This window comes from Rhea pennata, chromosome 11 (assembly GCF_028389875.1).
Source record: "Rhea pennata isolate bPtePen1 chromosome 11, bPtePen1.pri, whole genome shotgun sequence".
Lineage (NCBI taxonomy): Eukaryota > Metazoa > Chordata > Aves > Rheiformes > Rheidae > Rhea > Rhea pennata.
The window spans coordinates 12,205,527-12,230,128 of record NC_084673.1 but is presented as its reverse complement, the minus strand read 5'-3'; the positions used below and the strand labels follow the sequence as shown (position 1 = coordinate 12,230,128).

Genomic DNA, 24,602 nt, shown 5'->3' with positions numbered 1-24,602 from the left:
TCAGGATCAACCCCTTACATGTTACAACCCTTCTACTTCTCTTCCCACAAAAAGAACATATTCATGCCCTTGTCCTAGTTACTCCTCCTCAGGTCTTACAGACAGTCATGCTATCAAGCAGCCAGGTTGTCTCTTACTTGTTACTCAGCTGCACTGCTGGCAGGGGAGCACAGTTCTAGGGGGAGACAGGGCTATGGAGAAACCACCGTGTATCTCAAAAAACCCTCCCAATCAAAAATCACCAACAAAAAATAGCATGCATTCATGGGGTATCAAGCAGTTCTGGTAGGTTGAGGGCTGATGAATGTCCACCTTTCGGGTCAGCACATGGAGGACCCAAGCAGGAGCCCAGATAATTCACTATGGAAAGTATCCTTCAACCCAAGGGACAGATATAAACCATTTCCAGAAAAGCAGCCTGTGAGCACTAAGTCACACAGCATGGGTGCCAGGTCACAGCTTGTTACAGCAAGGAAGCAATGCCCACCTGAAGCTTGTGTTGGTTTAGCAGCTGCCAGCACAGAAGGGAAACCTCACCCTCCTATTCCACCACCAACCTCTTGTGAGGTGAGCTAAGGCAGTGGGGTGGGACAGTCCCATCACATCTGTAGCTCAAAAAGGAGTGCTAAAACTTCTCCTGTATACTAGTCCACCACAAATTTTTCAGTTCCTCGCAGGCATGCATGCCATCAGCCATTTTATTCCCTCTCTGATCCTCTTCATTGCTGTTTACTTATTAATGGCTTCTTCTGTCTTATTTAGAATGATTATATAAGATATCAGACACAGAGCAGCATAGAGTTCAGATCTGCTACTAAAACCAACCATACTTGAATCTCTCCATTCCTTCTTCTTCTTATCCTGTTGCTTACCCCCTTTAGCTTCTTTCTCAGATGGATCTTCCTCTAAACTTCTACTGTTAAGATCCTCTGACACCATTTCACCCTTCAGATATTCAACAGGCCAGGAGAAACAAACTTGCCAGCAACAAATGTAAAGGGAAAAAACTTGCTTCCTCAAAACACCATCTGATTCCAAAAGCAGCAGCTCCAGACTCTCTGAAGAGGACTACTAGGGTTAACTGTGGGTACAGGCCATGCAAGCCTGCCCAGTGGCTTTTGAGGACATAATGGGGGATCAGCTGCTTCTACATACGCCTTGACCTCCATTTTGCTAACAAACAGCTATGGGAGATGCAGCACAGGTAGCAAGTCAAGCCACACTTGACTTTTCAACATCAGGGGTTGAGGACCAGCTCTGACTCAAGTTTTAGTTAGCTCCAATTTCTTCCCCAACTTCTAAGTTATTATTCTGAAACTTCATACTTTTAAAATACTTTTTCTTTCTTAAACTTCTTTCCAGTGCTCCCAGCTAAGCACCTCATTCCAGCTATGGAAGCTAAAATATACATGGGGATCTCTCCCTAACCCCAAGTGGGGAACAAGGTTCTTAATTAAATTCTCTCATTTCTCCTCACCCTCACCTAAATAACTCTTCTCCCAACCCCACTCCTGTCCCTCCACATCTTTCCACTAAGACACTGACCTACGGTAGAGCTCCATGGTGAGAACAGTACAAATCTGCAGCTTCAGCTCTGAGGGGCCAGCTGGATGGACACAAATCCACTTCTTTGTGCCCAAGCTGCCAAAGGAGAGATTTTTCTTGTCCAATCTACTAAGGGGGAGCAAATAGAGCTTCTAGGGGGATAGAGCCCAAATTAGCTCACACCTTACACCTCACTCATTTTCAGAGCAGCCTTTCTGATAGAGGGAAGAGAAAGCAAAAAGAGAAGTAGTAGATTTCTTTTCTTCTGACCTGTAAGATGAGATCAGAAAATTGCTCAGTGGCCTCGCTGCAAAGAAAGAACAGCTCTCCAGTCTTAACCTACCAGGCCTCTATTCTGAAAGAAATCAAATAACATCCATGGGTAGAGCAAGGAGACAGCTGCAAACAAAGGTGGGAGAAATTAGCTGGAGAACTAGTAAGAGCTCAGGATTTGGGGAATGTAACACAGACAGGGTCAGGTCCTGATCAAGAGCCGAGTTGGAGCTGGGACCTGTGAAGCAGAAGCGCCCTCAGAGGAGCTCCAGCATGGCACAACTAAACAGCGGGGTGGCATGGGGATCTCTAACCCTGAACCAGGAGCTCTGACAGTCCTACCACCAAAGCAGTTCACATGCCTGAGTGACAGAGAGGCTCTCAGATGTTGGCAGCATACCTGGTTTGGGATGAGCAGCTGAGTGGGATGCTAGACACAGCTCTGTTAGCCTCTGTCTATACCCCACATAAGGGGAGCTAAAGGTAATGTTCAAGCTGCTGCCTTTCCCAGGAGCACGATCTTCCCGTGGACATGTCAGCAGTAACTTGCTGTAATGCTAGGGCTAGTTTCCCCCAGGAGCCACAGCCTCGCAGGGAGCAGCTGACTGATGGGAACTCACCTTTCTGACAAGCAGAAACTAAGTGCTGCCAAAGCAGATATACTCAGCTTTTCTTATTTTCAAAATGCAAAATTTTAGTTGTTGGAAGTATAACAACTCACTTTCCTCATTGCTTCAAGCACCGAATGTTTACACTGATGAGGATGGCAGAGGTCAGCTTTCCCAGGAGAGCACTCATTGGTCTCAGTGCCCTGCTTTGCCTCAACACCATCCAAACTGCGCTGCTATTGCGTTGTCTCTAAAACACACTTCATTGCAGTGACTATTATGGGTATGAGAAACGCAAAACTCACATGCACACCCCACCACCACCACCTTCGCAGGAGATCCCTTGTTCTCTCCGCACAGGAGAGAATTTCTCTCTGTCATCAAATTCCTCTGCAGCTTTTCTGTTGCTCTGTTTACATTGTCTGGGCTCCTTGCCAGCCAGGCATTGCATCTCACTTGCAGTCCACTCAGCTTCACTCTGCTTCCCAGTGTCCCAGTCCTTCCACTCCCCCTGCAAGCTGGAGGATGCAGTTGGAGCTACTCAAAGCACCCGTTTTGCTGAAATTCAGTTTTGTCCCTAAGTAGAACTACATCAAATACCTTCAAGAGTACCCTAAAAAACATTTTAAAGCTCATTTCGGAATGCGGTTTCAGATTACCGTATGAGAATTTCAGCATTGTTACAGATTTTCTATTTTTAGTTCTTTGAAAACAGATAGCAAAATATTGATGACACTAGCATTTATTTCACCACTATATGAAGGTAACGTGGTCTAGAAAAGGAAATAATCTTAGCGCATATTATATACTAGTTGCCCTCAATTACTTTAGATGTAGAGATTCAGAATGTACGACTGGCTTGGTAAAGCTTTTTGAGTATTACAGCAGCCGTGGGCTAGACACTGTCTGGAGGTCCAGAGAAAGCCTTTGATGATTCTATATGATACTCAAATGTCAGCTGTGGTAGCACAGGCATCCTGAAATAGTGGGGGAAGTATTGACATAAAAACAAAAAATTCTCTGCATAAAATTAGGAGTGAAATGTCAATATTTTCTGAAACATTTTTTCTTAAATGAAATATTCCTCTCTAATTTTTTTTTGTTTAAAATTTGATGAAACCAATGCAATTTCTGAGAAAAAAACATTAGGAGGAGAAAGCACATTAAATTCAACTGGTTCTAGTCGGCCTTTCCTCACTATTTTATCTGCTTAGTTCCACTACTCTAACAACTGATAACTTTGTCTTTGTGGGGAGCTGCTTTAAGCCTACCTTCATATTGCAGGCTTCTGTATTGCTTTAGCACTTTCCTGCTGCGTGCCACAAGTGACACTTCCCTGTGCTCGACAGGCACTTTTAATTCCAGCAAGGTGTTTGGAGGCTCGACAAGTTCAGACACGACCATGCCAGGTTATGCTTCCCTCAGGCCCTGACAGCTCAAGTGGGTTTGTATCCTCCCATCGCAGCTATACATCCTTGCCGACCACTTCATGTTCACAGAGATAAGAGTGCCTTCTCAACCACCTAAGCTCGAGGCCCCAATTTGTCCTTCTGGGATTTGTGCCATCTGCTAACTTGTAAAGGAAGGAGCTGGGAAATACCAGTCTCAACTCCTATCCATGCAGCAGCCCTGGAATTGCCTCCCCTGATTCAAACCAGTACTGTTTATGCATCCCTTTTGTTGGAGACCTGGCAACCAGCTTTTAATCCAAGCCCAGCGTGAATTAATTTTGGAGTAAGCCTTTGTATCACATGCGTTCCTAGGACGTAGTTATATTACGTCTGCTGCATTCCCTTCATCCACTCACTTGCTAATTCTATCAAAAACAAGCATATGCTTCTTTGACACAGAACTGTCACAATGGAGCAAAGTGGAGGAAGAAAAGGCTTCATTTCCTTGTGGAAACAAGTTATCTGAAGCCTGATTTTGTCTCAGTGAAGTTGGAAACAAAATACCTGTCGACTTCTATATGAGCTAACTTGGATCTTGGGGTCTGATTCGGGGTTTGAGACTGATCCTGCAGGTCACTGGATCACATGCTCAGAGCTGGGGCCTGCCAGGGTGTCATCCTCCCAGGTCTCTGACATCAGAGACTGCTGGAAAGAAAAATGACTGTTGTGCTACAAATAACATGATTGAGTCACTTTGCTACAGGATCAGCTCAAAGGAGGGGGAAGTGACTAGCAAGAAGGTAGCAGGAGAAGGAGCAGAGCCGTGGAATCTTGCTTGCAGAAAAACAAATAAGCAAATAAATGAGGAGAAACAGAAATTGCCTTCTTTGGCCTTCTTCCATCAGGGCAGCTCCATTTTAGGAACAGCCAACAAGAATAGGCTTCAAAATTCAGGGAGAACATGCATTTTCCCTTCTATTTGCAGGGCAAGCATAGGCATAGTTTTATAGCAATAAAGGTGAATGTGATCACTGTTTTCTTACCTGCTTACACCTGCTGTGCATGTGTTTATGTATTACTGAATATATCACAATTATTTGCACCTGCAAAGCTGTTCCTAGGACTCCTACATCAGCAAAATTCACAGGTGCTGGAAGGAAGCCCTAATGAAAATGTTGCCCATACCCCTATAAATAAAACTAGAGAGAGTTCTAGCATTCAGGGGGTGATCTGGCTTCTCTCTTGAAACCTGGCATGTCTTCAGGATAGTAAAAGCAAGCCACCTTGACCTGAGGTACAGCCCCAGGAGCTCCCACTGAAGAGAAGAGTGGCTGAAATTGCTCAGTGCTTGGTTTTTGCAATTGCTGTTTTTTCCAGGGTTGAGAGAACAGTTTTCAGGAAGAACAGTGAAATGTTAACACAATACAGTCAGCTCTTACTACAGCCCTGGAAATTACAGGGGCAAAACAGCTGTCATTTTCTTCCTTCTGGCCTGAATGTAATTTTCCTTTTGTTGCACCTGTCTACACAGGCCATCTGAGGGAGTGCAGAGTTCCCCTCTCAGCACATGCCCCTGGGGACTGGGCCTGCCAGGAAGGGAAGGGAAAGGTGCAGGAGGTGCTTGCACAGGCTTCCTAGCTGGAACTAGCATGAATGCAAACCCTCCAAGGACTTCCACTGTTTGTCACCTGTGCTGCAGGGTTCACACCACTCATTATTTGAGCTGACTAAATTGAAGCTGATATTTATATACTAGCATTTCTGCTTCTTTTGCTTTGCAGGTGCACGCTAAGGCTTCCCGAAAGTTAGGAGAGACAGCTCTGTGTTCGGATGGGCTAACTCAGCAACAGAGAGCAACCTGAGCTTTGGTGAAGCACAAGTTTATCATCTCTTTACTCTTCCTCCCCGAGTGGCTGAAGTTCATGCTCCAACCTGCCCCAAGTCAAAGTGTTTTCTCACCCTGCCTTTGCTCTTTAGGAAATCTGCGTTAGTCATGTGAGTGAAGGCTACATGCCTTTTGCTATGTAAACAAAGCTTGCTCAGGGCTCCTTGTCAGTACAGGCCGAACAACATCACTGTGGTGGTCAGAGAAGAGAGACCTGGGTACTTTTGTCCCAAGAAGAGAGAGGCAGAGTTGGGACAGAGAAATAGAGCTGGGCTTGTTACACGTTCTGCTGTCTCCAGGCCTGGAGCAATGGGCATCTGCTAATAGGAAGGACAACTAAGTACAAACATCACCCCATGTACCCCAGCCTGGTCCTCAGCAGCAGGAGCTGCCATTGCTCATTCAGCTTTCCAGAGCTCTGCCATGGGGAAAATAGCAGGCACAGCCACCTTGCTGCCCTAGCAGGAAGATGTCCTGGGCAGCCTCCTACTTTGTGATGCCTACATTCAGGCCTGCTCTCCCAGACACAGCCCTGCAAGTTAAGGAGGAGGAAATCATCATAGAATCAGACTTTGCTACAAAACACGAAGGAGCAGAGGAGCTGATACTGTAAATGGGAAGGGTGGGTATACCTTCTTTGAGAGAGAAAGGTCTTTCCTCCCCCTTTGTTGCACTGGGACGTAAGCCCAGAGCTTCTATCACAATCATTTGTGAATGTGGAGGCAGGTCTAAAAACCAGCTGTGAATTTTGGTATTCAAAAAGAAGGGAAAAGAAAAAAAAAACTTGTGAGAAGTGCAGCTCAGAGCACACAAATAGAGGACTGAGAAAAATCACTGCCTGGATATCAGCTGTAGAGTCCAAAACTTGCATCTAAATCTTACCTATGGCTGCAAACTTCCCTTTTAGTCCTCTGCTCCCTCCCATTTAACTTTCCTTTATACCCTGGCATTTCACACATTCAGATAATACAGTAAGGCCAATCTTTGCCACCTCCACTGCACACCAGCACAGCATTTTCAAAGGCTGTGAACTTAGCTACACTAATTTATTCCGGACACCACAAAAACCCTCCTCACCAAGGACTATTTCCCTATTAAATATCAACTTTCAAGCTTCAATCTTTAGAAGTGCTCTGGTAAAGACAAGAGACTTTTTTAATAGTACAAAAACATGCCTCCTATCTCATACTCAAAAAGGACTTAAGTGATTTGACTCAAATGCTATGAAATTCAGCCTTAGATACCAGACTAATGAAGGCTCATCTCCATAGGCCAAACTTGCAGAAAATTATAAGCAACTTAAAATGAGTTTCAAATGAAAGTGTTATGCAACAAGAGTGACAGTGACCTGAAATGCAGAGAACTGACTATTCCCATTTCCCATATTTGTCTATAGCAGTACGGGGAAACAACCATTTACAGCTTGGAGAAAGAGCAGATGCTTAAAACTGAGCAACACTCAAGCACCTTTTGCTCTTTTTGATCTTTGCCTGTGCTTAAAGAAAATGCCAGAATCTCTTTGGGAATAGGTGAGAATTTAAATGAGATGTCGTTGTTCTCAGCCACAACCAACAAAGATTCCCCTCAGACTTACCTCAGGCCATATAGGACAGTCCCATCAGGATGGAGCCGAATCATGCGATTCTTCACTGTCACCCCATGCAGAAAGGACTTCTTGTCATTCAGGAAATAGGTATCAGGCAGCCATAACTGGTCAGCCACCCTGTTATCCAGGGTCAGGTTGAGAGGAAGGTCACTATATGCTAGGCGTTTGTCCCGCCAGCTCTGCTGGAAGTACATGGTGATGGTGTAGTCCTGGGAGAAGAAACATGCAAGTGTCAGCTTGGCTTCAGGGTAGGAACATAATTCTCAGTCCTTTCACTCCTGATGCTGCCGAGACCTTTATAGGTAAGCAGAGTCTTTGGCACTTCCTATAAGAAATATGCTTTTTTTCTGGGAAAGAAAGGAAGCAAGCCTGAGCCTTGTAGGGGACAAAACAACATTGCATATCTCCAATTAAGCACACATCCAGTGGAGACCCAGAGGTCCTAAACCAGATTATTCAAAGATACAGTATCACAGCACTGTACTACAAGAACACCTATTTCCTCTTGGATATGCTAGTAGGACAGGAAGGTGTTTAGTACGCAGTGACAGAAAATACTGTCACAACAGCCTAATAGGCTAGAAGTTGAGATTCTTTTGCTATAGGGGAAGCCTGAATGGGTAAAACAGAGCTAGGAAGTAGCGTTTGTAGATTAGGAAGTGGGCAGGGTAAGCAGTGGTCTCAAGCTCTGTAAGGCTTTGCAGCAAAAGTGTCAGTAATTTTGCACAAGTCTTTAAACAAAAAAGCATTCTGCAAATGGATGAAAATGAACTTGCACAGTAATGCCCCGAGCTAGGGGACACATTATCTCTTCATAAGCAGATACCTACAGTGCCAAGGGACTCCTGACCATGTCAGTTTGCACAAGGGGCAGCAAGACTCTTTCTGCTCAGCGCATACCACCTCTGTGCAAGGCATTCGTCAGGACTTTGCATGTGCACCAACAGCTGGGCTGAGCACAGAGCCACGCTGCCTATCTTCTCCCACTGACAGCTTCACTTGAAGCCAGGTTTATTCAGCACCTCTGAAAACAAGCTCAAACAATCCCACAGCACTGTTATGCCAACTTCAGGAATCTAACTATGATTCAGAAATCTAGACCCATACGCATATTCCAAAGGTCATGGAGTAAATCCTTGGTGGAATCTGGATATAAGCTGTATCTGTCATCTTCTGTATTGTATTGAAAAGAACAAAAACATAGTGACAGATTTTTGGCCAAGAAATTGTTTTGCTTTGCTTTTTAAAGGACTGCTAAATTCTTGCCTCAAAAGCCTGACAGACAATCTTTCAGCGACCCCAATATTTTCTTGTTTGGTCAAGACCTCACAAAGGAAAACATCGTCCCTGCTGTGCCTCCCAAGGGGTTTGGACCTGAACTGTAGTGAGAGCACAGAGCAGAGCATAAGTGCTTGGAGCCTCTTACCCTTACACTACCTGCTCTTCCCTTCTCCAGTCACACTCGCCTCAGAGGCAACCATTTCCATCCTCCCTCCCCAAGAACTCAACAGCACATTGCAGCAAGCTGCATTAGCAACCTGCATTTTCTTAATCCCCGACAGAGCTCTGCAACACCTCTGCCCTCAACCAGGCTAGCCTCCTGTCATCGCAGGCTCCAGCCAGTCCCTGGGAGTGGCAGACAAGAGGTTGCACTGACCTCCAAAAGTAAAAAATAAGAGTGAAATGCTTACAAAGCAGAGGGTAAGCAACACCCAAGGGATACACCTTCAAAATTTGCTTCTTACACACTTCCAGGCTTGATGGGAACGAAGTTGGAAAAGTACAGAAGTAAAAGCCTAGATCCGATCCAGTGGGCTAAGGAAGCTCCCAAGGCACAGAGACTTTTCTAGGGAACAGCAGCCAGCCAGGCCCTGAGTTGAGCCCTCTCTGTTTCTCTGACTGTTCTTGGGCTTCTTTACACAATACATTTCTTGTACATAATAAACAATGCTTCCACGTTTCCTACTATTGAGCCTATTGAGTCTTTTTAGAGGACTCTAGAGATGCTTGGGAACGGCAAGTCTGGCTGAGGCTAGCCATTGCTGTGGCATGGATGGAGAGCTTTCCATTCCAGTTCGCTCTGCCGAGGGCACTGTTTGCTCTCTGCACTGGCAGAGCAAAGGAAGGAGCGGAACTAGGAAGGAGTGCACATGTACCAGGCCATCCTGTGCAGCCTCCTGCTTCATTTGATGGTTGCTGGGAGGGGAGATGCAGGAAAAGGGAGATCCTTTTTGCTACATTGCAAAAACCTGAGAAAATCATTCATCATGAATTGAGATTTCATTCCGAAAAAACACTGAGGCCAGGACAAGCAAAGGGGAATAGATCTACTCAGAAGTTACATGCCTCAATACCTGGTCCTTCTGGATTTTCACCCCCAGGAAAAGCAAGCTTTCCAGAGAAACCTGCAACCTTTCTTAAGCCAGGCTTTACTACTGCAGCTTGCCTTGCCATATCTGCCCACTCCTCCCCGGAGCAGCATCCCACTGTAGGAAGCTGAAATGCTGCAGTTAACAGCCTTGCAAGGAGAGCCTCTTTCAGATCCAGATGAGCCTTACCGAGTTTGGCTGTCCTACAAACCACACTCTGCTTATGCTAAAAGAGCCTAGGTGTTTCAAAACAAGTTGCTCCTCTCTCTGTATCCACCAAAACCTCCACTCCATGGTGGACAGCTCCCTTGGTTTGCTCCAAAAGCCAGCACTCTGTAGCTCACAAGTTGCATGGCTCCTTGCTGCTGCATGCAGTCCTTTTATATACCACAGCACTTCTGTGCTCCCTTCCTGCCTCGCTAGGCTGCCTCATGGCGCAGCTGTGTGCGGGGCTGCATTCAGCAGTATGGCTTCTGTTCAGCCCCTCAAGATGCTGAGATGGTACCTGCGCCTGCTGGAAAGGTTGTCAGCATGGCCGTCCCAGTGGGATCCCCCCACATTCCTCCATTCAGTCTGCTCCGATGAGCAGCTCTGAGCAAGGTGCCAGCTCCAGCCCTCTTCACCTCCCCCTGCTCCCCAGGCTCAGGTTTTGCAAAGGGTTTGCTCTCTTTTTTCTCTCTTCTTGCCACATGTGACACACACATAAAATAGACGTAAGAGCAGCACGTGGAGCAGGCAGACATTTGCATACCAGAGCTGCTCCCCTCCAAGGAAGCAGGACAACTGGTTTAGAGACCTGCAAAAGCTCTGGAGAAGGATGAGAAGCTCACCTGAGGGACTCTCATGGTAAAACAACAGTGCACCCTACCAGCTCCTGAGCACAGGGCTGTTTTAGCATCCACCTCCAGTCAGGCAAAGGAGGCTGATAGTTCCAGCTCTATCAGCTACCTCAGTCTTTCCTGAAACTCAGCAGAGATCCCAAATCAAAGATCACATAAGTGAAAGGCTGAGATGTTGACACACAAGAGGCAAAGAAGGGACAAAGGTGAAGATATTTCCTGGAGAGCTACAGAGGAAACAAATTCACAGTGAAACATGCACAGGTATTCCGCAGTTTATCAAGGGACATGGTCGATATGTCTAAAGGAACAATAGCTGGGGCAAAGTAAGAAGGGAAATAGGCTGGCACCATTAGTTTGAATTCAAGAGTGAGTTTCCAACAGTTGATATTCCAAACATCTTCCCCCCCCCCAACATCCAGGCTCCTTATCTTCTTCACACGGTGCCCCTTTGGCAGTTCCATGCTCATCTCTCTTCAGACAGCAGTCTTCAACTTGCCCTGGACCTTTTCCCATTTCTGCTGCACGTGCACTTGGGGAGCAGAAACAGGCCCTCCTGCCACAGCAGCCCAAAGCTGCCTGTCCGAGCAGAGAAGGATGACAGATCTTGCCCTAATGGGAACAAACCTGCTTGTGTAAAGTTTAAGGAGCCTAAATCAGTGAGAGAATATAAGCTTACAGGAATGCTTTACCCTGGGAAGATAAGAAAAGGGACTAATAAAGGCCTAACAAAGGTGAGCTGGGACACTCCTTGCACTGTGAGCACAGTTATGTCTTTATGCAGAATATAGCATTTCTGGCTATACGGATGTCTCATTTGCTTAGTCCATCTTTGTCTATGATAAATAACTTAGATGATACCTTTACTTTCAAAGCTTTCCCTAGAAAGGTAGCTACTCCAGGCTGCTAGCGAAAGTTGCATTTCACCAAGCATATCTGTAAGCTACTTGGAAGCATTAACTTTTCTACAAGGGAGAGCTCACACTACTCTTACATTGCTGCATTACTTGGGACACAAAGGAAAAAGGAGGTTTTGCAACTCACCTCTCCAGTCAGCTATGCCACCTGACTTTTCATTCCTCATTTCCCCTCCACCTCGGTTTTAATAAAGCATCTCCTTTTTGAAGGAGGAAGTCACCAAATAAAAGTCCTACCCCATATAAGCAAATGATATAAGGTCTCCTTGTCCAAGATTCTAAAAGAACATTAGGAAAGCCAAGATGCTCCAGAAAAGGGGGAAAAAATGGAACATCTTTGACTTGGTGAAAACCAAGCTGCCACTGCCAGCAGCTAATGAACAGTTTGTTGGCTTCAACTTCTTTAATGATTAAACACCAGCTCCTGTTCCCATCATTCTTGGAAGAGAAATTAAAGGACTAAGTAGTCTTCAAGTATGTTTCATTTTAAAGAGGAGGTAAGGGAAGTAAGAGGAATTATTTTTAAGGGGAGGAGACAGGATATGCTTGCAGCCAGCTGCCAAGATTCGGAGCAGTGTAATAATACAGGAGAATACAAGGACAAGTAAGAAGGCCACAGTTCTCACATGGGCTTGCTAAGTAAGCAATCCGCTTTGTCCTCTTAATGGATTGTCCATTTCTACCTAGATAGGATAAATCAGTGGATTCCAGACCTTAAACAGCACCACGGAATCCGACATCAGTAAAGACACGATAGAAATCTTTCCAGCTCTAAGACAGTTCAATCTGTTTAGACTCTCACCTTTGCCTAGGGCAGGAGGCAGCAGCGCTGGTACTTACTATGTTTTCTTTAGGGAGAGTATTGCTTTAATTCCTCTTTTAGTGACTGAGTGACTGAGCTACAATTCTGAAGTTCTGCATGACAACTGTTATAATACCAGATACTGCTCTTCTCCCTAAGCTTCAGCCCAGAGGGCAAGAAACTCAGACTCTCTTCCTACCTCTCTCCCTTTTTTGAGTAACCGGATGTCAGTACTGACTTGGGGATCATGAAAGGCTCTTGACAATGCAAGCCCCTTCCACCTGCTATCTCTCTGCCATTAATGAAAGGGGACAAATGTGCTGGCCTCTAGGACATGCTCTGTGCAGCAGGTCTTTGTCCTCATGAACTGATTTTCTTACAGGACTTGAAAAGTAGCTTTCTGGAGATGCTGCCCTCACTGATTTGATCTATTTTTATAGTAATTTGCATGTATTTAATTGCTGAACACATGTCCAGAAACTGGGACAGATACCAGCTGTATTCTCAACAGGTATGAGTGCGCAAGTAAACTTCCATTTTGTTGCCCTATTTCTCTCCTGCCCTGCTCCATCACTGCAGCACTTGGGTTGGTGCTGATCCTGCTGGCATAAGAGAGAAGACATACCCAACTGGGTCCTAAACCAAAAGAAGATTGATCAGCTCATGAAAAGGCTTTCAGATTTCTAATTCTGTATAGCAAAGCTCCATCTGAGCAGGAGGCAGCACCAGGTGTCTGCTGCTTAACAGTCTCAGTCATGTGGGAAACAGAGGTTGAGAGGAGAAAGGTAGAAGTGATGGGCACAGGGATGAATAGCACCTGCTCTATGAGCATATGCAAAACAGCAATTTTGTTCAGTGTTAGAGGCAGAAGTCCCCAAATCACCACCTGCAGTATGCCATGTTATTAGAAAATAATGCCCAACAGTTTCTATTCTTAAGCTGTAAATCTGTGAGCTGCTGAATACTAGCTTCTGCTGTTCTGGTTTCCTACCTCTGCTCCCCATGAAGGCCAGTGGCTAGACATATCCCAGAGCCCACTCTACCCCAAAAGCAGGATGGTTTGGTCTTCCCATTCTTGAGTCACCTCCTAGCCTTCACTCCAAACTCCAACACAACTTGAAAAAGTGCCTTCCTTTCCAAGTAGGAGCCCCTTAACTGCTGATCAATCCCATCTCATCTAATATTTGGTGCCAATACCTATCATGCTAAGTCAACATAGCAGAAGGGCATGCTCTGCCCAGCCTGCCAGCTGAGACCAAGAAGCAAGGTAATACATTAAGTTAAGTACAAGGCAAGGCATCAATTTGACTGACATTCAGCCACAGAGTTGAAGGGATGGTGTTTATACCACCTTCTGGTTGATAGATGGGCTGGAAACTGGCGTAAGGATTCCCTGTAGTACCTGGGAGACCCAAAAACTAATAAGAAGCCCATTTAAACCAGGAAATAGTTCAGGCAGGAAGTCACCGCCTGAACAATCCCTTTCAGGGGAAGGGTAAGCAAGAGGGTGGCCTTGGATAGTGAGGGAAAGGGAGAAAGCTGACACTCTCCCTGAGAAGTACAGTATACTGCTTTTCTCTGGTAAAGTCTGTTCAAGGAATGACTTGACCAGCATAGCATACAGACAGCCCCCATGTCATGGTTTTCTCCACCTCCAGGACATAAAGGCTAATTACATACATCTTCTAGGTTCTGCTACTGTATCAAATATCTCAAAAGGGCTTCATCAAGTCCTTCCAAATCCCTATACTAATTTTTATCCTATTTGCTTAATGCAAAATCTTATTTTAGATCCTTTTCTTGCTTCCCTTACCTCTCTCTGGATACTTGGGTATCCACAACGTTACTCATTACCACAGGCTTTGAGACTCACACAAGTATTAATGCAATATCTCTGTGAAGTCTCAGAGAAGTGTTATGATCACCCACTACATAGCTGCAAAAGGGAGGTTGAAGGCATATTTATATGACAATACACTTTCTGGTTTGGAGTCCTTGGCAATTTAAAGTGGATTATGCTGTGTTAGGCTTCTGCTGCCCTGTAACAGGAAAACATGATGCTTTCAGAAAGACCATCTTCACATTTTACTGCTTGCTCACACTATACTAGTATGCTATATATCTGCCTTCAGCACACCTACAACAAGCTCAAGGATAGTGCTAGCACTTGTAGCCTACCTCTTCTTCTCCCATCTCCCAGCCAGCTTCTCCCAGTCTATCTTCTGGTACTTTCCTCTCCTGCCCATTACATGCCCTTACAGCATCTCTGTTTCCAGTGGCCAGCTGCATACACATGCAGACATATCTAATAAACAACCATTAAAGCTCAAAAATGTTTTTAAATAATCATTTTGTATTTAATTAAACATGCAACAACTAGCATATTAGACTAAATTAAATTTGAGCGAGACATTTAAACAGTGACTGGTGAAGATATCAGTTTCAAAAGCCTTCAGAAGGGTAGAGAAAGAAAACGATTGTACCAATGGAGAGGTCATATAGGAAGAACACTGATGCTACCTACACTCTTTCAAAAAGGCTTCACAGCCTTGGTGCATACCCTCAGAGAATTTTTGCCTTGTAGTTGCTTTCTTACCTCTTGCTTGCTGAGAGATGCTCACTTCAAGTAATCATCAAAAAGCAAAAAGCTTTCTAACAGAAGCAACATGGTAAGGAACAAAGCAATCTCTCTAAAGCAGTCCCAGAACTCTTCACTTTCCTGGGTCTATTTTTGTTTGTTTGGCTGGCTTTTAACCAAACATCTTCACTATCTTGCCAGTCGTCTTTCTGGACACCAACCTGTCAAATCTTGCCCAAAACAGGATAAGTTCTGCAGTCCTCCCCATAGACACTGATTGCAGGATAAAAACCTGCAGGAATGGGAAAGTAAAGGGGAGACTTCTAAAGACTTAAAAGCCCATTGGGATTGGGTGCTTTAGAAAACATCATCTCTGGGTATCAATTCCAGCTCACTCAGTGCTAATTCTCTAGGAGTACTCGGGCACATTCACCTGCCTTGATTTCCATCTATAAAATTAACACACTGATACTGACTTTCCCCATGCAGCACTTCGGGATCCCTAGATCTCAGTGCAAGTGCCAAGTGTGTAATGCACATCAGAACTACTTTCTCCCATGGGAAAAATATTAACTAGAGTTTACAATTCACTGTGGCAGTCGAAAAGGCCAATGCAGTTTTGGGTTGCACAAAATAGCTTGACCAAAATGTTTGAGAGGATAGTGCTAATTCCCTGTGGAAGACTCCAGAGTTTCATAATGGAGAAGGGTTAAGGATAACTGAGGGTAAGAACATGCAGTGGTGTGAAACTAGATGCAGGAAAGGCAGACAAAAGAGCATAGCATCTTTCTGGCAATAAGGTTCATTATATCCAGGGTAGTCTTGAGGAAGAGTATGGTAGCCCCACGGTTTGAAAAACATCAGGCCATTTTTCAACAAGTCTATGCCAAATGGATCTGCAAAATTGTACTGCTAAATATCCCAAAACATGTGCATGCACAGAGACCCAGTCCTGTGCCTAAGGTGACTGCTTCCATACATGAACACTGCATAACCATATCTGTGATCTCTAAGTTGACAGAATTAATAAGGTTGACTTATTGTTAGAGAAAAGAGGTGGAAATAAAGTACCTCAACAGTAGTGCATCTCAACAGTGCATTCTGTAATCATACTAGTATAGCTGAAAAAAGGACAAGAGTACCAACTGGATAATCAGTTGCAGGGAACAATTTCTATTCTCAAGTGTATTGACCAAATGGTGTAATACAATAGAAATGGTCTCCTTCTGCCTCCAGTTATGGATTAATTGTGCCATTAGTTATGCCAGGATAAAGTCAGTGGAACCAGCCAGGATTTACACCAGCATCAGCAACCACATAATACATCCTGTGCTACCCATCTTCCACTTTAGCAATCCAAATCTTGGCTGTGGGAGTGCAAACCTGATGGGCAGGTGCAGTGTGCTTAACTGGTGATAGCATCTGAGATGCAGCTGGGTGGAATATTCCTGATTCTGCTGAACAAATCAAGCTTATTACAGGATGCATGAAGAAAAGAAGCGCAGACTTCAGCAGGGTCTGGAGGTCCACAAGCAAGCAGACTTTGACTTCACAGCCAACGGGATGGCAGAGAGCAAGCTGCAGTCACTGTCCATGCTGAGTGAGTGCTCTCTGCAGTACCAGGACCAACAGTCCTGGAGCCAAGGAGCTCTATTTGCAGAGCTGGCTGAAAGTTATTGGCAGAGAGCCCATGTGAACTCGGTAAATAAAGTATCCAGATAATAAAAACACCCAAAGGCACTATTTAATCTTTCTGAGGGTTCTGATACAGCTAGCAATACTGAGAGGGAATAGAAATCTTACAGGCAGGAGCAAGGGGCAGAGCTGCCCTTCCGCAAGAGGAACACAAGACAGCTGGCAGGTCTGACTGCTCATAGCCTGTACATCTAGATACTTAACACTCTGACTTGCAGAGAGCTGAAAGGGAAGTTAGTCTGTGTTCAAGAATGAGACTGACACTCTAGAAAGATAGGTTCAGATAAGCGTTGGAGTACTGTAAACCCTCAAGTCCCCTTGAGCCTCATTTCCAACTTCATGACAGACAGAAGGGTCAGCATTTTGTGTCTGTGACCTATCCTAGAATGCAGTAGACCAAGGGAGTGAATGGGGAGATACAAGACCACAAGCTGTCTTCCTTTGTAGTCATACTGAAGTTAAAGGAGATACTGTGGTAGCGGCTGGACGCAATGAAAGGCAGAGACTAGGTTCAACCCGTAAGTTGTGAACATGTCTTGGGTTTGCTTCCCTCTTTACTAGAGCTTCACATTGGAGCTCAGTGTTTTGCAAAAAGGGAGGAAGGATGTATAAAAGGGCGTACTTCAGCCTGGTGACCCGCTGCACCCTAGCATAAACAGTAAGAGGACAGCTGTACATGCCTGCAAACAGCAACACAGAAGGGGACAGTGGCTAGAGAATCTACTGTTTTACTGTTTCTGCTGCCATTTCTCTGGCAAGAGCTGCCCAGAGACACCACTTCTGCCAGGGTAGCAAGGACTGCCTGCATTTCATCCCATGTGCATGCACACCCTCCTTCCCCTAAATGACCCCTTTCATCTAATTAAAGGGCCTTTCTGGACCTTCAAACAGCTCAGCAGATCCTCTCTCTTTTACCATCCTTTTTCCTTGAATGTTCATTTTTCTCTGTAGCCTAGCAACTCAGCACAGACTCAGAATATTAACAGCTCCTGTCCCCACACGCAATCTTCTCCAGAGGCCTGAAAAATGTGATAGCAGAAAAGCTGAGAGTGGTAGGAGCAAGCACCCGAGGTGTAGGGAGCATGCAGGGAGCCTTTACTAGTCTCTACCATTTGCAAACAGCAAAGCTATTCAGATGTCACATCTGCCACCTTCACTTAACATGTACATAACATATACAGCTATATATAGCCCGAATTATTTACATATTCAAATGGCAACACAACACGTATGCACTCATATTTGGATCTAGATTCTATATTGAGGTGCTGGCACTCTTGCCAACATACACTCTATCGCTACATACTTTAAATGTATGTATGACAAGATGTCAGCAGGTCAGATGTTCAAGATCTAATCTAGTTTTCAATCAAATCAAACCAGATGAAGCTTTCACTTGTGGGAAGATACTTTATCATTCTGCAGTAATACTCTCCAATGCTGCAGCATTGCTATTGAAACAGGTGGCAGTTTGGCACGTTATTCTCAAATACAGACAGCTTTTTTTTTTAACAGATATATATTTACATATATAATATATATATATATACACACACACATATACATATATATATAGGCTGTGGGAGTTCTGCCTGTGTAAAAATCTGAATAAAATCCTGAATAGAAAAGATACATTTTTATCCTGTGCAAAGTCTTCTGCAATAACAATTCTACTACAGGAATGCTGGAGTGTCAGCTGAAGTGGTTCATACCACTACCACACAACACTGCAGCATATTCAGATCTAAAGATAACTTGGCTGATATAGGAACAGATAGGGCATTGCAATGCACAGCACTGTTCAGCTCAAAGCACGCTGCAAATAGACCATGGACTCTCTTCTTTCCAACACAGAATCACAGAATGGGAAAGGTTGTAAGGGACCTCTGGAGATCATCTAGTTCAACCTCCCTGCTCAAACATGGTCACCTAGAACATGTTAGACAGGGCTGCATCCAGGCGGGCCTTGAATATCTCCAGAGAAGGAGACTCCACAACATCTCTGGGCAACCTGGTCCAGTGCTCTGTCACTCTCATAGGGAAGAAGTTTTTCCTCATACTCAGGCGGAACTTCCTGTGTTTCAGTTTGTGCCTCCAAACCCTCCATTAAGATACTGAGTAAATACTACAGGATTACTGGGAGAAAACCAACATGGTAGAGTATAAAATCTCATGGAGAGGGGTTTGTTCCCCAGTCTAGCAGTCTCCAATCTTTTTTTCAGCTGAGAGGCACCTGAGCTTTTCCTCCAGCTGTTTCCACAACTTACATATCTACTGACCTAGGTACATGGCAGAATCATTCACTCAGCCAACAAAAACACTTCATTCATGGACTTCAGTAATGATCAAAACATTCGGAGTCCTTCAGCACAACCATAGGAAGCCCCTTGATAGGGCTAGCTATGAGGCTGACCCCCATGCATGAGAAGATACCTCTAGGCAGGACAGTGGCCTGGCAGAACTGCTCCTTTCCCAGGCCACCATCTATCACAAATGCACCTAATCCCTGAGAGCTCCATTTTGGAAGGAAATACTTGTGCTTTGTGCAGATCCTAGTTTATAGCTAGCCACAGCATTTGAAGAGACTGTATGGTGATATTGGGGTTGTTACTTAGCAACTATGCTCTGTGAGATGTAGTGAATTTACTAGGATGTCTCTGCAGAGTCAACCAACACCACAGCCAAAGTGATGTGAAATATTCTGCCATAATAGTGGGATAACCTGTGTAATATCCTTGAAGATATCAGAAAGAAGATCTTTTCCCTTCTACAAGTTGCCATAAATGCAGTAAATATTGACATATGAGTCACACTGACCTATTTTCTAGTTTCTAAGCCAGGACAATCTCTCGGTAACCAATTGCAGAACCAATAAATTGAGAGTACTTCCGGCCACTCCATAACTGTTTGCTTTATTCTAACTATTCTTTGCAGGAACCCCATCCTACTGTAGAAGGACCATCCCTGTCTATCCTCTCCAGCACAAAGGGGACCACTGTTTATTCAGAACTGAGTTCCCCCTCCCCCATCCCATCACACTGCAGAGCCAGAGGCTTTCTTTGCCTTCATGCACTACCTTAGTTCAAGAGATCTTTGAGTATCATCAGTGGAACTCTTGCTAAAGAAAGTTATATCCAGTTTGGTGCAAGCAGATATGCAAATCTGACTCTTGGCTTTAAAAACCATGTAAGTGCAGGTGAAAGACATCTTGAGTCCCAGCAGTCCATCACAGGATGTCAACACTGCAAGGATGAAGCAACCTCAAATCCAGCAATAGCAGAGAAAATTGGTAACTGACATCCACGTTGCCATCAGGATGTTTCTAGGAGTTCAGTGGATTTCTACCCTTATCATTGATCTAGATGAGCCACAGAGCAGGCAGTTATATCTGCTGCCTGCACTAAAGACCTACTCAGAGATGATATGTCTAGAACGGTTTGGAGGTTCATCTCTCCCCTTCAGCAACCATCTTTTATTTCTCTGAACACCCCTTTGGCAGACAGAAAAAGCATCAAGGTGCTGTTGCTAACCAAGAGGCTGTGTGTTTATGCACAACCTTTCTATTGTTGGAGAAGCCAAGACACAAAAAGGCAGCCAAGGTGACTGCATAACTGATGGCACTCTGCACAGCTGGATACCCAGCTTATAAAAAACACATAACCTCTAGCTGTTCATGCCAGCATGGAATCTATGGATATCTTTCCATAATTCAGAGCTGTACCATTTTTACCATGCTACACTAGAAGGATCGAGCCCCTGTCCAGCACTAAGGCACCACTGCATCCTTTGCTACCTCCAACACTATCATCCTAAGAGCCTCTAGCAATCCAACATGACTATAGCCCTGCAGTACTATCACAGTGCACCATCCACAGTCCATCAGTTAAGAAAAGCTGCCTTTCAGCTTTAACATATTTCAGCAGTCTTCAATATTCAGAAGTTTTAAATACTAACAAGGATGTTGTATACATACACACAGTTCAGATACCACAGTGTGTCACAGGGCTGAAGATTCCTAAGGCGACAGGGAAACAGTTACAGCACCAGAATGTCCTGTCATACTTGTATCTTGTAGACATAAATCCAGAAACCTCTGATTGTAGTATTCAAATGCTTTAACTCTGTTTTAAAACTTTTGGATAACCAGGGATGGAATACATTTACTGGGACTATACCATTTCTCCATTAAGAAGAGATGACAATAAAATAGAATAATTTCAGTTAAAAATAAGAAAAATGATAATATATTTGAAGAGAATATATGTAGCAGAAGAGTCTCCTTAAAAATTTTGTTTTTTGAACTCAAGACACTGATACCAATGGAAAACTCTTTTCAGGAGCTTATTGCAGCAAAGGTGTTTCCTGTCTATTATTGCAGGCATACAGAGGGTCTGCTGACCCTCTAAGACTCATGCCAAAGCTGCTTTAGTCTCAGGGAAACCAGGGGTCTGTATACACAATTTGACTGTCAGAGAACAGACTGAGAATGGATTGAAGATCACATATACTGATCAGTGATCACAGTTATGTACATTTTCCTGCCTTTCCTTTCTACTTTCTGGAAAAGTTCAAGGGCCAAGAGCTCCATCTCTGAAAAATTATAAGCTAAGAGACTGGTGATTTATATCAAAGAAAGCTGCTCTATAGACTTTTGCCATCTACAATGCCTGCTTTCACCAATGATGCCCAACATAGAGCAGAGTGATGCACATGTATTAGTATATATGGGTTACCTTGAAAATCAAATCCAAATAGGTAGTGCACATTCATAACCCAGTGAAAACAGAGAACTGCAAAGCCTGGCTGGGACAGATTCCACTACAAAATCTGTATTCAAACATGCCTAATGGATGGAAATATTGGCATAATGTAAGGAGTGATGCCCTGCTAGTGATGGCATAACAGATGGTAGGATGATCTTTCCTAGTCAAGAATGCCCTTACACATACCTGATCTACCTTCATTTGAGTTGAAAGCCAATTTAAAACTCTTGCAGCTCATAACTTTCTTGAGATATGCTTTATGTCTCTCCTGAAGAGGGATAACTTCTTTTCCAAGCAAGACAAAACTTTGCTTTCAAATAAGCTTCTAGAAGCAGGCAAACAGCAGGCACAATGGTTCCTTCCATAAGGTCATGACAGACTATGCAGTACGCCAACTTCGATGCAGCCAGTTCTACAAAAATACACTGATAACAATGTGGCAATAGGCTCACACAAGACCAGGAGGGAAGGAAAGCATCAGGGTTAGCTTTGCAAAGTATGCTGCGCCAACCACCAACCTGTCTGCACTGCAAAGTGTCCTCCATAAAGGGGACATCAGTCCCACCAGCATCATTCCTTCAACAGTGTATTCCTGCAAACATTTCCATTGGATACGTTCCTTCTTACACTAGCCCTTCTACAATAATCCGCTTGTAACTTTTCAACTTGTCACCAGGTTTATAAAACTTTAAAGCTAGTGCTATAACAAACTGAAACAATGTTATTGCAGATGTAGGAGAGCATCTTGGGATGAATAAATTATAGGAGCCACAAAGAAATCATGATGACAACAACGGCTGGATGCTCTGAGCTGCCTACAGTGTGCAGATACACAGGAGGGAGCAGGTTTAGGACTGCACAGATCATAGGGCAGGAAAATTGAAGCGTTATGAAGGGTAACTGTCTCTTATTTTAAATGCATACAAAGCTTTTGGTTGTTTCTGTTCCTTATTGAAATAGTTCATTAATGCTTGAAGGGAGAGTGAATGTCTGGTACAAGAAAAATAAGACCCCAGTGACTATCTAGAGAGAAAAGGCTGCAGCTTGAAGCACCAGCCTCTCCTCCCACCACCCAGCAATTACAGTTTATCCTAAACAGGTCAGTCTATAGCTGTCCTTTGAAAGGACACATGGAAGTGGGATAAAGATTTGCAGCTCCTTCTGAGACAGTCATTGCAGGATACTATTAGAGATGGATCCATTGAAGCAGGTCAATTGAACCAGACCATTAATCTGTTAGTGACTTTGGGCAGCATTCAGGCCATGTACCACAATGACATAGAAATGTCTGTGTGCCCCTTTGACTGCAGAGTGACTCGAGGTCTGGGCTGCCAGTGCTCTTCATTCTCCAGAGTCGGGATGTACTACTAGATCTGTAAGCATCTTGGATACAGTAGGGAGAGGTGTGAATACAGCACTGTCCAGTTAACACTATATACCAACAAGTCTTTAAAAATAGCAGTACATTGTTTCATGCTTACAACAATTCAACCATCTGTAGCAAAATGACATTTGCCAGATAAATTTGTTCAGCCCATTTCCTTAAAGGACAATTAGTAGATTCCATTATTTGCAGATTGCATGAGCTACAGAGTATCATCATGATGTTTCTTCTTTCTCCCTACCTTTAAATCCTCCACTTGCAAATTCATATGGAATCTGAGAAGACTCCAGCTAGGCCTTTCTTCCTCTCGGATCAGCACTTCCCAGAGGGTCTGCTTGTGAAACATGCCTTCCCCAATATCTATTTGGCTTGGCCCATGGCATGCTTTCTCAGGCAGTTCAATTGATATCACTGATCTTGGCTCAGCAAATAATCTTTCTAATCACAGACATGAACAGAGGCTGCATCTCAGCATTGTTTAGTAGGGCTAAGATAAGTACAAAGTAATAAAGCATTACTCTAGCAAGTGAGTCTGAAAACAGGGCTGACCACATACAGGCAGGAAGAAATTGCCATTTTGGGGGGCTTTGTCCATCATCACTGAGAGAACATTACAATGCCAATGCTGCACCTAGAAACTTCCTGCACTACAGCACAACTCCATCATGACTGTCACGTCACTGAATCTGGGCATGGCCCTCAAGGAGATGGAGATGCAGCACCTTTGTAGATAAAGGCATCAGGACCATTAAGCTTAGACAGGCAACCTAGTCTGTATATCACACAGTATCTGGGGACTTCCAGCATAAAGACATAACTGCATTGCCTTTGCTCCAGCAGGAAACCCTGTAGCCTCCAGAATTAAATGTCACCACATCATCATTTTGGGAATACAGTTCCCATGGGAGCATGGGCAAAGAGTGCTCTCAAAGGAGCACTCTTCAGAGCAATATTACTCCACAGTACTGGATTCAGCTGGAATCCTACGGAAAACAACTTTCTGAATCCTGGAACAGCTAGTCACTGGCAGTACTTGTTCGTCCACCATGGGTGCAGGCAGCAGGCTTCAGGGTCCCAAGAAAGGGCATGGCAGAGCTGGGGGCTCCCCTCAACCTGTCCAGCCTCAGCAACAGGCTCATTGTTCCAGAAAGGATGTCTAAGGATTAATTAATTATCCTACAAGGGGCGGTAAGTAATAACACTCCTTGTGTAACAATAGAAGCTATTTGGTTGCCATAACAACTCTGCTCTACTTGTGTACCTTTAATTTATTCATTGCATAGTCCCTTCCCCAATCACACAGGATGCCAAAAAAATGCCTTGTTTTTCTTGCCAGGACCTGTGTCTGGAGCAGGAGTAAGATGCAGCCCTTTCTCTGGGGCATCTGTCACAGGAGAAAGAAGCACATAAAATCCCTTCTCTTTTCCACTCTTTAAATGTGTGTTCTTTAACATGATTCTGATTTTTAACCCCTTCTGAAGCTGCCTTCCCATGACACCTGTAGATCTTGATCTTCAGTAGGCTCTCATGTGCAGCTGTTTTCATCTTTCCTCCTTCAAACATATACAGGAAAGATGACCAGGAGATTATGCTTGACAAGTTAGAGCAGGGACTAGGAGGGATAATTAAAAGCACAGAAGCGACCTGCCTTTCAAACATCACTAGGAGAGTGGTAGAGACACTGCCTGCCACCCAGCGTAGTCATAAACTGTGCACAACTATCAAAAATGCTCAGTGTGTCCATCAGTGGTTCTACCCTCAAGTTCTATAAGATCCAGAGCAGCATGTGCATGAAGGTCCATGTTAGGGTGCCAGGAAGCCCATCTCGCATGTGCCTCACAGAGATATGAACATTGCTCTTTCCCTCCAGCACTAAATATACACATTCCCCTAGAGATCCCAGTGGGAAGGAAAGTGAGTGTCACTGGAAAGGGAAGAGTGTTGTCT

The 24,602-nt window shown here is 44.3% G+C and overlaps 1 protein-coding gene across 3 annotated transcripts in view; it reads right to left on the bottom strand.

Annotated features, from left to right (window-relative positions):
* GABRQ (gamma-aminobutyric acid type A receptor subunit theta) overlaps positions 1 to 24,602 on the bottom strand; it is a 70,423-nt gene that overhangs the window by 15,067 nt on the left and 30,754 nt on the right. For 2 of the 3 annotated variants that reach the window (XM_062584497.1, XM_062584498.1), the window contains exon 4: positions 7,297 to 7,517. In XM_062584497.1, coding sequence (XP_062440481.1) covers positions 7,297 to 7,517 — 221 coding nt within the window. Of the gene's footprint in view, positions 1 to 7,296; positions 7,518 to 14,264; positions 14,292 to 24,602 lie in introns of those variants that run through there. The other variant, XM_062584499.1, reaches the window with a different exon arrangement.